The sequence below is a fragment of the Odontesthes bonariensis genome, chromosome 7 (assembly GCF_027942865.1).
Source record: "Odontesthes bonariensis isolate fOdoBon6 chromosome 7, fOdoBon6.hap1, whole genome shotgun sequence".
Lineage (NCBI taxonomy): Eukaryota > Metazoa > Chordata > Actinopteri > Atheriniformes > Atherinopsidae > Odontesthes > Odontesthes bonariensis.
Genome location: NC_134512.1, coordinates 12,640,412 through 12,653,034, shown reverse-complemented (window position 1 = coordinate 12,653,034; position 12,623 = coordinate 12,640,412). Strand labels below are relative to the sequence as shown.

At 36.9% G+C, this 12,623-nt stretch overlaps 2 protein-coding genes across 2 annotated transcripts; both read left to right on the top strand.

Moving 5' to 3' along the window:
* The first annotated feature begins 418 nt into the window (after positions 1-418).
* LOC142384847 (tumor susceptibility gene 101 protein) lies at positions 419-1,716 on the top strand. The gene is made up of 6 exons (XM_075471157.1): positions 419-472; positions 626-710; positions 807-872; positions 990-1,153; positions 1,254-1,356; positions 1,703-1,716. Exons 1-6 carry the CDS (start codon positions 419-421, stop codon positions 1,714-1,716), a joined length of 486 nt encoding a protein of 161 aa, XP_075327272.1.
* A 1,187-nt stretch (positions 1,717-2,903) lies between these two features.
* tsg101a (tumor susceptibility 101a) lies at positions 2,904-12,452 on the top strand. Its single transcript, XM_075469525.1, has 10 exons — positions 2,904-3,291; positions 4,277-4,364; positions 4,466-4,531; positions 5,822-5,985; positions 6,527-6,653; positions 7,569-7,626; positions 8,658-8,752; positions 10,290-10,492; positions 10,581-10,820; positions 10,920-12,452. The coding sequence occupies exons 1-10, from the start codon at positions 3,250-3,252 to the stop codon at positions 11,007-11,009; spliced, it is 1,173 nt and encodes a 390-aa protein (XP_075325640.1). The 5' UTR covers positions 2,904-3,249; the 3' UTR covers positions 11,010-12,452.
* Positions 12,453-12,623: the final 171 nt, after the last annotated feature.

Here is a 12,623-nt window from a genome sequence, read left to right as displayed (position 1 = left end):
CATCTCATTGCTGTTAGTAATTGTGAGGATGTTGGTATTATATGGTAATCGTTGTGTTAGCACTGATGAGTGATTGGTGAAATGATTTTGATGAATGGTTTGAAATCATTTCACAGTACTTTACAAATAGGATTATAGATATAGGCATAGACATATTTCCGACTATAACAGATGTTGGATTTTAATATTGATCCTGTTCCAAGAGATGAGACATGATCTGGTGTTGTTTGTTCAAACAGTGCAGGTATTGTTTTTCTAGGGCAAGTAATTTGCATATCTGTGGGGCTGTTCTCTTCCTGGCTGTCAAGGGTTATAAAAGACAAAGATCCTACTTAAGTTAAGACAGATCGAAGGTTGAGAGTGGTGAGTGTTGCTGGTAGAAGAAAAAAGTAGATATCCTTCTTTCTTTTTTTGAATCATGTCATCAGTCAAGCCATTTCGTAAAGGCTCGCTACACAAAATGCTTCCTAAGGTAAGGACAGTCGTCAATAAGGTTTCTATTCTCGCCTAATCTAACAAAGACAAAATACTACAATAACTGATGGCTGTAAAACTGAATGTGAATATGTGAATGTTCCTGTTTTAAAGTCTTTACCTGTTTTTTCTTGTTGTATGTATTTTGCAGAAATATCTTCGCAAACACGTGGCCCATGAAATTCGTGTTGCAATAACTTACTTCAAGAACCTTGTGCCCGTGATGGATAGATATGGTAAGTGTAAAAAAAACGCATGTTAAACATAAGAAAAATGTCATTTTCAGTTATAAATGCATTGATGTTTTTTATTTTACCTTTTTCCTTTTTAAGTTTACAATGATGGAACCATAAAGGACATGGTGTGTCTTACTGGAACCATACCTGTGCTGATTTCAGGTAGCAGTGACTTTGCATTTTGTGCCGTGTAACGAGAATTATTCCAAATAAATGTAAATGTAAAAGCAACACATCTGTGAATTTTCATGAAATATTTTTCCTCTTTTATTAAACAAGACAAGACGTACAACATACCCATAAACGTTTGGATTGAGGAAAACTACCCCCTAGTGGCTCCCATCTGTTTTCTAATACCCACATGTGAGATGATGACCATCAGAGGAAAGTATGTGTCGAGCAACGATGAAATCAAGATGCCTTACTTGGAACAGTGGAACAATGTAAGAACTGAAACAATATCTTCTTGATTCTTCATTTAAAGAAACGAATAATGGCAAAGAGCCACATTGCATTTCTGAGACTTTTTGTTTCCATTATCAGGGTGAGTGTGACCTGGTGAGCCTGCTGCAGGTGATGGTTGCCATGTTTGGAGAGTTCCCTCCTGTGTGTATGCGGCCTCATCCAGTTCATGAACAAAACTCATGTAAGTAACCCTCTGACAAGCAGAAAACAAGCTCGAACGTTATTTGAAAACATCATGGCCTTGGTACATGCTGATGCTGCTAAGCCATGTTTAGACCTCACCCGAGGAGCGTGACCACATTTATCACCAACATCATGAAATGACATTTTTGTTGTTCAACGGAAAATGTTCTGTTTTTATTTAGGTTCGCAGGAGTTGCACAGACAAGCAGATGGGAGTGTATTTCTGTCTTTAACCAGAGAGGATGGTCAACCTTTTCAACAAGAAAACGAAACCAGTTGTTGACCTGTTTTGTAAAATCTGAGAATGATTTGTGTAAAGGTTTCTTGAATGTTGTTGTCTGTAGGTGATATCTGCTGAATGTGCAGCTCATCGATTGATTACCTCAGACAAAAGACAGAATACTGTACATAGCTTCTTTTTTTTTTACAATTTCAAGCAGCACCAATTGAAAGCATTTTTGTTGAGTGTTGGTGGAAATGAACTAAATTTCACTTTTTAAAAAAGTATATCAGTCACCTCAAACACCCTTTTGTTAACCGTCTTGAATTGCTTTATAAACAGCTCATAAAACGGCTCGCACAGGTCAGTTCTGTGCAATGATCTGAAGTCATTTGGACCTTTGAACGAAATATATGGTGAGGTGGAGCCCTAAAAAACATTATAACCTAGTTAATCACAAAACTTGCTTTTGCAGCAGCCATATTTACAGGATTGTTCAGCAGAGTAGGACTTGCTTTGAATTGTTTGTACAATGTGTAAGTTACTTTTAAAAAAATATATTGTAATTTTTAACCACAAATTTTTAAACACAAAATAAAGATGAAGTAAAAATTGACTACATATTGACAGCATGACAAGACTTCTTGTGGAAACAAGGCTGTGTTTTAAATGTTTTGTTTTACTGGAAATAAAGACTTTATCAAAACACATCCACATCCTTGCTGATTATTGTGAGAATCATGTAGAATTGATTCGTAAGATTTAGTAGGTTAAACCTGTATTTTTCCCTCAGATATCATGGCTGGAAATAGACACTGGATATACTTTCATGTTTCATTTTCATTTCATGCAAATACCTGTTAGTGCCATTTGTGTAGTCTCAGTGCTTTTTTTTTAATTGACAAAACATTTATCACCAAATTTACCTCACTAAATACAATGAGACTAATAAGAACATTAAACAGGAATAAATGAATACAGCATAATACACAAATGTCAACAAACAGAATTCAGTGTTGCAGTATTATGAGGAATGGATAGTCATTCCTGGGGGGTTTACCATCTCCTACATTTGTCTCTGATTACCAGATAAAATATCGTGATAGTTTTGTGTATTCTCAATAACTAACTTCCTGACAAAGAGGGAAATCTTGTCTGTAGCATGTGTCACTGTGGGCACAGTCTATGTTAAGATGTAAACGTATGTAATCAAACAAAATAAAATGAAACTTTACAATCACTGGCGCTCGGACCCCACCTTAGTGGCTGTACAATCATACTGTACATACGCACGAGCACAAACGCAAGACCGGAAGCAGTCAACAGAGGAGCCGGAAATTCCTCTTGTTGACTGTCGGATATATTATTTTTCGGCCTCATCTTAGATCCCAGAATTATCTGTGTTTATCCATTTATGTTGTTCATTCATTTACCGAATGTTAACGTGTAAATCATAGGTATTAGTGATACTGTACTGAGAGGTTTGTAAAAGAAACAGATTTTGTGTTATCTGGTGTGCCCAAGGCTGGGCTATCGTTAGCCTAGCTTTCGCTAAAGTCCTGCTAGATAGCGGTGTCAGCTTGTGTTACCTCTCACGCTAGCTGGCTTAAAAGTCAGCTGTTAGTCACTTCATTAATTTGTAAGAGTGGTTAAAAGACACTTCCGAGAAACATGGCAGTTGTCAACGAAGCAGCACTTAAGAAAATGCTGAAGGTAGGTTTGCGACTTAATTCCCATGGGTAATGGTATGACGTTAGCTAATGTTGCCGATATGACACTGTGATCTAATGTAAATTGTCAAGTTAACATTTCCCAAAAAAGATAGTGTCCAAGAAAAGTAATTTATTTATTAATTTTTTTACTTTTTGACAGGTTTTGTGCGTTAAACACTTAATTTTGCTGTACCGACCGACTCCCTGGTGTGATATATTTAGTTGAGTAACCATCAACTAATTTTTCACTTTACAGTACAATGTAGCATAGCTGCTTGACTGACGTCACTAAACTAAACACGATTTACTTGTTTGGGACACAATTTTTTAATCTCTTTTTTTAGCTTTCACATTATTGAGCTGTTTCTTAAAAAAATCTATAGAATGACATATCTTTGATTAATATCTTATCAAAAGGAAATGCCTCTTTGGAAAACTTGCAACTAAATATACATCCGAATGGAAGACCTTTATTTTACCAATGCAGGTTCGTAAAATTAGTCAGCCATTTTGACCATGCAAATATTAACGATACACATAATGCATGAGTGTGATTTATTATGAAACGTATACGTGTTGTGTACCTCACAATTGATTTCAATTTTTGGGTAAAGTTTGAATTCTTTCAAATATACGATGCCACACAGTTTTGTGTCAAATAAAAAACAAACAGTCTTTCTCCGTTTTTTTGTTGAAAGCTTGAGTTTGACTTGTATAAACCAGGCTTTTTTGCGATCCGTCAGGTTGCTGGCATGAGTTTTGTTATTGGTTTTGGGGCTACATTTCATAGTCAAAAGATCTATTGTTTTCAGTTTTGTAATTATATCTGAGGAGATCACACGTGAACTCATTTTACCTGTCTGAAATGCTACCTGAACCTGGTTCATTTGGTTGGAAAATGTCAGTTCCATCCAAAAGCATTTTATTTGGTGTCTAAACTAACTTTCTACATATTTGTTTTTCCTCTCTTTGTTGTCTTTATCCAGCAATACAAATATAAAGAGATGACCGTTCGTGAGATAACCAATGTCATCTCCCAGTATAAGGACTTGAAGCCGGTTATGGATGCTTATGGTAAATTTTATAATACTAGCGTCCCATTTTGAGACTGTCATGTCTATGTTAGGCTATACGTTGTATGCTAATGGGATGGCGTACATCTACCTGTGTTTCAGTGTTTAATGATGGTTCTACAAGAGACCTGATGAGCTTGACGGGGACTGTCCCTGTGAGCTACAGAGGTAAAGATTTTTTCTTTTACACTTTTTTATTAAGTTTATTCATTCTTTCCGTATATATTTTTTTTTTAACACACGGTTATCTCCTCAAATCTGTTATAGAATGCTAAGTGTCATTTTCTAGTCCTAGTGTATTATTTTTTATTATGTTGCCTAGCCTAGCAAGCCAGACCCGTACAGCAAAAAGCTAGCCCCGGAGCAAATTCCATTTGCGGCCGCTAGGGGCGTCTAGATTTCTAGGCTAACTCTGGCCATCTCTTGCACAATTAAAAAAAATAAATAAATAAATTGATTTTTGCAGTTTCATTTATGGGCAAATGCCTTCGCATCAGCAGATGGTGGGGGTAAACGTCCCCCTGAACCAGCACAGAGATTTCATGCAACATATAAATTACATCTCACTGCTCTTGATGTGACCATTTTCACACTATTCAGCCATGCCACAGCTTGCAATCAGAAAATCAAACCTCTCCTTCGAACCTAAACCAGATATTGTACACAGTTGAGTTTAGTCCACTCATAAAATCCTTTATTGTCTTCACAGTAAAACAAAGGTGCAGGATTGTCTATAGTCAGTTTTTCATGTAGATCAAGAGGTTTAGAATAACACAGAGGGAAAAAAAAGAGTTTTCCCAGTTAGTGAAATGAAACAAACCTTGCTAACTATAATGAAGCAGGTAAATCATGTAAATATGTGTTCACAGCAGAGGTTGTGCTACATTTTTCTCTCTCCTTTCATTGACATGACGGGCAAGTTAATGACATTTCTGTTGATATCTTTTACCCATCATTTTAACTTTATTTTAATTTAGTTTATATAGTGTATATTTAAGCTAGGTTTTGCAGTATAGTAATTATCAACATTAATTATTGATCCAGTTTGCAAGAAAAACCAAAACATTTACAAAAAAAAAGAAAGAAACATCAAGTTTTGTCATTGCCCCCATAACTAAATGCCAAACTAATTGAATTTTATAATGCGGATCGGCTTTAGCTTTTAGAGCGAGCCATGAAGCCCCTTCATTTATGACTCGTGATGATTATTTTGATTTTGGTGTGGCAGGCAGCCACAGAGAAATGTTAGAATGGAAACCACTGCATAATTGATAGATATCATAATTGCTCTACATTTGATTTAGATGTCAGTTTTAGATGTTCTGTTTTCCTCTTGACATAAAGATGCCTCAATATAACGTCACGTTTGTCAAATGTTTGGTGGTGGTTGGATGATATTGTTGGGGCTTTAAACAGTCATTCTAAACTACTATGTATGTGTGTGATGCTTTCCTGTAGGCAATGTCTACAACATCCCAGTGTGTTTGTGGCTGCTGGACACGTATCCCTACAATCCTCCCATATGTTTTGTGAAACCCACCAGCGCCATGATGATCAAAACTGGCAAGCACATTGATGCAAATGGCAAAATCTACCTGCCTTATCTACATGAGTGGAAGCATGTAATTTGATTTATCTATTTTTAAAAAATTCTTCATTCTTATCTGTTTTTGGTCAATATGATTCAACTCGATATTAATTGCAGTCATTTTGGGAAGTATGTGTACACGTCCTGGGTGAGCTGATCACAAGTGGACATTGAGATCCGATCACTCTGACCAAATACGGACGTTTTCTTAAATGCACACGGTATTCATAATCTCTAAACAGTCTAATTGCAAATGTGTCCTGGGCTGCATCGAAGGACCACTTATTGATCTGCTATGTAGGGTTTCCATTAGTCCATTAAAAAAAAAAATGACACCAGGTTCAATACCAGTGGCTCTCTGAAAAAGGAAAAGCCCACAAAAAGGAAGATTACTGTCTGTCCGGCACCTGACCTAGATTTAGTTGTTGTTCATGCAGTCTGTGTTTTCTTTGCACAAAATGGAGCACTCATGAGGAATACAAGTGAAACTCTGATTCTGCATTAGATTTATTTATTGATACTGTGAATGTGTTGACAGTGTTTTTAAAATGTATTCTGCACTTTATGTATTGCAGCCTCAGTCAGACCTGTACGGCCTGATTCAGGTGATGATTGTTGTGTTTGGAGAGGAGCCTCCAGTGTTTTCCCGCCCCACCACACAAGCTCCCTACCAAGCCTTTCAAGCAGCTGGACCCCCTAATTGTGAGTGAGATACATTTTTTCTTACTAAAATGAAGAATTCATTCCTGTCAGTATGCTCAAATGTTTTTCTGATATTTTAGCCAATATCAGCCAGTACTATCCGATTTATCAGAATAAATTCTGGAAACGGACTGGATTTCTATTAAGATGTTACCACTCTTTAGGACGACAAGGTGCAGCCTTCAAATGTTCACAAATAGCTGCCGTATCTCCCAGTAAAACTGATGTAAAAAAGAATAAATAAATAAATAAACAAAAACTAATTCTAATTTTTCTTTAAATTAATTTTAAAAGTAAGCTTTGTCAAATATGTTGACGTATGACGGAGTGATCTCCGCTTTGTCAAAGGAACATCTGTAGGTGTCTTTTGATTTCTGTCCTCTTACTGGGAAAAAAATCTTTGACTGGCAATTAAAATGTCGGAAGTGCAGCAGAAAAAAGCAGTGATACACGTTCTTCTGCACATGCATTAACAATTTTTATTTTTTTTGTTGTTTGTTTTTTAATGTCCATCATCCAGCTTCTGGGTTTTCTGCATTGTCAGGGAATGCAGCATTTTCATATAATAGCCATAGTTTTGCTGGTTTCATGTCAGAATCTCACAAAAAAACAAAAATCATCATTATGTTATCTCTATGGAAATTTTAGATTATTGCCATTATTATTATTATTATTATTATTATTATTATTATTATTATATTACTATTATTGATATTATTATCCAATATTGCAACACTAAAAACAGGTTTTTAGTGTTGCATGTATTTCCTCCAGCACCAGATGGAGCTCAAATGTCACAACAGCACAGCATCAACACTTAAAAGAAATCTGCCTGTGTCAGAATACATGAGACAAAGAACATGTTTTCACCCTTATCCTCTAATCTTATTGTTTTCTAATCTTTCTCTGCCTCAGCTTCCTACATGCCTGGCATGCCTGTGGTCTCACCTTACAGCCCAAACCCCAATCCTGGGTAAGATGTTTTATCTTGTACTTCTCAGCGCGGTCCCCCAGGCAGCTCATAAATGGTTCATTTCTCAGCAACCACACCACTGCAAATCCAAGAGCTTATCTGACAACAAGCATAATTTATCATAGATTTTTAGATTTAAGTCTACTGGATTGAACAAGACGCATTTTTAAATTGATAGATGCCACGAAAGGGATTTGCCCTGTTGATTTATTTATTTAAAAAAAAAAAAAAAATCATTTCTAACAAATGATTGATCTCTTCTCATCCCTTCATAAATCTGAAAAAGCTGTCAACAGACAGAAATCTTACATTCTTGCCATATTCTTGAAAAGTAAGTATTAAATAAATCAGGCTATGAATTATATATGCACAAAAATCTCCGTATTAAGAGTCAGAATATTGGTACGGAGTGGCAATATAAAAGGAAAAAGTCCTACTGGAGATTTCATGTACACTGATTTGGGTATTTATCTTTCTTTTTTTTATGTAAGAGAAAATAAGAAAAGAATTTTAAAGACAGTCTGAATTTCACTAAATGTTTACTATTTTCGCCTCTTATTTGTGGGACATATTTTTAACCTATTGCCATTATCGATTCCTTGTTAATTACTCACATGAAGACAATTCATTATTTTTTTATTCCAAGTTTGTTCTAATATATTTTGAGTGTTCACATTGGGCACTGTGCAGTTTAACATGACCAAATTGTAATAAAATCAACAGCTACGTGTGAGTATTTTGGATGTTTCTGTGAACAAGTCTGAAAGAAAGCTAATTAGCCCAAGATTTCATTCAACGTATTTGTCTTGTTACACATAGTTGCCAACAAAATGATCTCATCCCAATTGTGTAGGCCGGGAATCCAGTGTAATGAGGGTTCATTTTTTTTTTTCATTTTATTTAATTTTATTTATTTATTTTTTTGTTTTTGCGTGTAACTTTAGGCGTAAATAATTTGAAGTAGGAAATATAACACATCAACTTGTAGGTAATTTAACTATGACACCTAACTGTTGATAATCCCTATTCAGAGGTTACCCGGCTTACCAGTACCCAGGGGGAAATTCTTACCCATCAACTCCTGGACCTGCACACTACCCCACCCAGGCCCCAGTCTCCACAGTGGGTATGTATTATATTGGTATTCAGTACTTAAATTTTCCTAATATGTGGAATTTAGCACATTTTCTGAGGTCTTTATTCATGTCAAAGGGAAGGGAAAGCAAAACACAAAGATGTTCGCTCAAGCAGTGATTGTCTGAACCTCCCTAATAACGTGTTTTATTTCTTTATATCAAAATGCCGCATTTCAAATGATGCAAACGCTTAATTTCTCCAGATAAAACTATAACCCTTCATGGCCTTTAGTTAAGCCTGAATGAAGACACTTGACCTTTTTACTCAAACTCTCTCCCCCTCTTGAGTGACCTCAGTGGAACGCTGAGCCACCAGCGAAAGGCCATTACTGTAACTGGAGTGGGGGGTATTAAAGGCCAGAGGGTAGAATGGACCCTCCCTGCCCCCCACAAACTGTCCAAGACGCTGTCTGTGCTGTAGTTAAGATGGGGACAGTAACTGTACATAAAGGCAGACCTGCAGTGAGAAGCTGGTCCTTGATCAGCATGCTGAAGGAGCCTTAGTTGGCTCCTATTTTTAGTAAAGAGAAGAAATGGATTTTCCTGTGGGCTGTATCAACTCTGACATTTGTGCTGCTGACTTCAGACAGTACAAAAAGTAGTCTTGACTCTTAAGAAATCTGTAAGCATTTACGCTTGCATAACCTTAAAGTTGTAACCTACTTTAAACCGTTTCAAAGGAATAAAATGTTTAATGTGTAAAAAAACTTGAAGCATGCAGTTGTATTGAATTTTAAACACTAGTAAAATGCATGGAGAAAAAATGATATCAATGAAATGTATTTAATATGTGTAAAGTGTTACAGCTTAACAAAGTCCGGTAAAATACTACCATAGAATTCAAAGTTTACGAGAGTATTGTTCACTGTTGAATAATTTTATTTAGCTTTTTTAGGCATTTCAACTCAATTCTTAAGATGTTTTCACAACAATGTAAAATTACAATAACTAATGTTAGTCGAGTGCAGATGTGTAAAAACTTTAAAAAAAAAATATATATATATTTTTTGCCACTAGAACCAGTCGGAGAACAATGATACATAGTAAAGAAGCTTCCAATAAGAACAAGAGGCCATATCATTCGTAAAGTCATTCGTAATTATCAGATTACATTATGTACGTGCTTTGGCCTTTATGTCTCGTTCTCCATCTGTGATAAGAGAAAATATTATTGTGCGTGTGTTTTATATGCCAAATTACTCAGTGGCCTGTTGACTCTCTCTCTCTGTTCTTATTTACTTTTTAACACAACAAATTAGAGATGGCAACTGAAATAACACCTGCTAAAGCATCACTAGAGAAATTGGCACATTTTTTGGCCTTTGGCTTGCCGTACAGTTCCTGGATGTGACGGCACTATCATATGAAACAAACCTCCATCTGAGGTGAATTTGTTACCATTCTTTAGAGGCTGACAAAAAAAAGACCTCCGGAGGCCACCCAAGAGACAAGAAAGGGCAATGTTACGGGCCCTAACCTAAGAATGACCTAAGAATAAAGCCGCGTATTTGAACTTTTCCTCCGAAGGTCCGAACAGAGATGGCACCATTGGCGAGGACACCATCCGTGCATCTCTGATTTCAGCTGTGAGTGACAAACTTCGCTGGAGGATGAAGGAGGAGATGGACAGAGCTCAGGCTGAGCTGGATGCTCTTAAGCGAACGGAGGAGGATTTGAAAAAGGGACATCAGAAGCTAGAGGAAATGGTCTCAAGACTTGACCAAGAAGTGGTGAGATACCCTCTACTCTTCAGTATATATCCTCTTTCACCATTTTTATCACCATAACACTCCACTATCGTTGTTTTCCTCCTACCAGGCTGAAGTTGACAGAAACATCGAGCTGCTGAAGAGAAAGGATGAGGAGCTAAGTGAGGCTTTGGAAAAAATGGAGAACCAGTCGGAGAACAATGATATTGACGACGTCATTGTACCCACAGCTCCACTGTACAAACAGATCTTGAACCTGTACGCTGAAGAAAATGCAATTGAGGATACAATCTTTTATCTGGGAGAAGCCCTCCGCAGAGGTGTCATAGAACTGGAAGTTTTCCTCAAGGTACCCACTAGCAGTTGCATGACAGAAATAACAGTCACAGACTGTACTTTAGTCCCCTGTGGTGTTTGCCTGATTGACTCCTATTCTCCTCTGTTGCAGCACGTACGCCTTCTGTCCAGGAAACAGTTCCAGCTTCGTGCTCTCATGCAGAAAGCCCGCAAGACTGCCGGCCTCAGTGACCTGTACTGACCCACAATGACGGCTTGGAAATATTCATATCTTCACACTCTTACTCTTCTTCCTGCTGTTTACTCCCTTTTTACTGTCCTCTTGTATATCAACCAGCTGCCTCTTTTTTAACAGAAACAACATAGACAAAATACAAAACAGAATTTGGAAATGGCAGGAGAGTTTGGCCTCTTTAGTAGTTGCAGTTATTGCTCATTGACAAACAAGACCCAGACTCCGTGTGACATCATTATGTGTACGCCCCGGTATTCAATGGAAGCCCCTCTGTGACATGAAAAGTTGCTTGACACACATGCCATATTTTTTAAATCTACGTGTAAAGCCGAACGTGTGTGCAATGAATGCAACATTTGACATGAGGGATGCTATACCTGGACTTGTTCGCTCGGAGTTTGTGTGTTGACCTGTATATATCATGCTTCATTTTACAGGTTTTTCAAAGGTACTGTTAGCAGTCCCTTTGCTGGACAAAGACATTTGGCCAGGAAGCACAAATGATGGAGGGTAAGAACAGAGGGGCTTTGCAGAGGGTTCCTTATGTCTCTTCTCTTCACAATGAAAGGTTAAGGCTCTGAAATGAATACCCTGAGCAGCTTTTCCAAATGACAGAGGTCCAGTCTCTGGATTTGTTCTGTATGCATTGTGGGTCATTTTCAGTAGTAGTATCAAAGTCATAAGAATCACTTTTTTCAGAGTAGAAGTGATGACCGACATGGACCTCAAATGCCTCATCTGGGGTGAGCTACTGAGCTAAAACTTTAACTCTTTAACCTCTGACCAGCTTTATTACATATTTTTCCCCTTTGTTGTTTCTCTGTGATGGTATGAGACTGTTTTTTTTTTAAATTCTGTGTCAGCTGCTCTGACTTACCCTTCTGTCGCACTGCATTAGGCAGTCAGTAATGTAAAAAAAAAGAAGCTGTTTAACTCTGTACAGTGTCTCTATTTAAGGTGGATGGCAGCATTGGGATACTTAATTCTAAGGTATAAGGAAGAAATTGTATTCTTTTTTTGCCTACTTTTCAGTTTTCCTTGTGCTGTCCGCTCATGCTTCGGCCTGCTGCGAAAGTTGGGTTTTTCATTAATGTAAGGAAATAGAGTTGTGAATAAAACTGAGGGCTAGAGGATACAAAAAATGTCAAGAACTATTGTACTAATCAGAAAATTAACTTATGTAAAGTTTGTTCTCTTAAGTTAGCCTTTTACTAAATGCACTTTGAATTGTATGATAGAATTTTTTTTTCTTGTTTTCATTTCAACCATAGACCACCTGTTCTTTTATATCTGTAGATTTATCAGTTCAAAATAAAAAAAAAAAGTCTGATTTTAATGTGTGAAACCATCCTTTCATTATTACAGGTGGATTTTCACGGCAATGAGAGTGCTGTTTTTTCTTGCTGCTCATTTACAAACCAGCTGTAATAAAAAGCATTTTGGAATCCAGCGGTTATAAATGAAAGTGTTTTGTTTTCGCTAAATGTTTTTTTTCAGCAGGTACAGCAGCAATGTTCTTTGGTCTGCATAAGGTCTGCCAACAAGGTCACACGACACAAAATATCCTGCATAAAACCCTTGAATATACCTTGTGTTTACGTTGTTGCAAGAACAAATGGA

Excerpts from the sequence above, each read along its gene's own strand:
- LOC142384847 (XM_075471157.1), top strand. The coding sequence starts at position 419 with ATGTCATCAGTCAAGCCATTTCGTAAAGGCTCGCTACACAAAATGCTT. Across the intron at positions 711-806 it reads GCCCGTGATGGATAGATATG|TTTACAATGATGGAACCATA; the intron begins GTAAGTGTAAAA and ends TTCCTTTTTAAG. Across the intron at positions 1,154-1,253 it reads ACTTGGAACAGTGGAACAAT|GGTGAGTGTGACCTGGTGAG; the intron begins GTAAGAACTGAA and ends TTCCATTATCAG.
- tsg101a (XM_075469525.1), top strand. The coding sequence starts at position 3,250 with ATGGCAGTTGTCAACGAAGCAGCACTTAAGAAAATGCTGAAG. Across the intron at positions 6,654-7,568 it reads AGCAGCTGGACCCCCTAATT|CTTCCTACATGCCTGGCATG; the intron begins GTGAGTGAGATA and ends TCTCTGCCTCAG. Across the intron at positions 10,821-10,919 it reads AACTGGAAGTTTTCCTCAAG|CACGTACGCCTTCTGTCCAG; the intron begins GTACCCACTAGC and ends CCTCTGTTGCAG.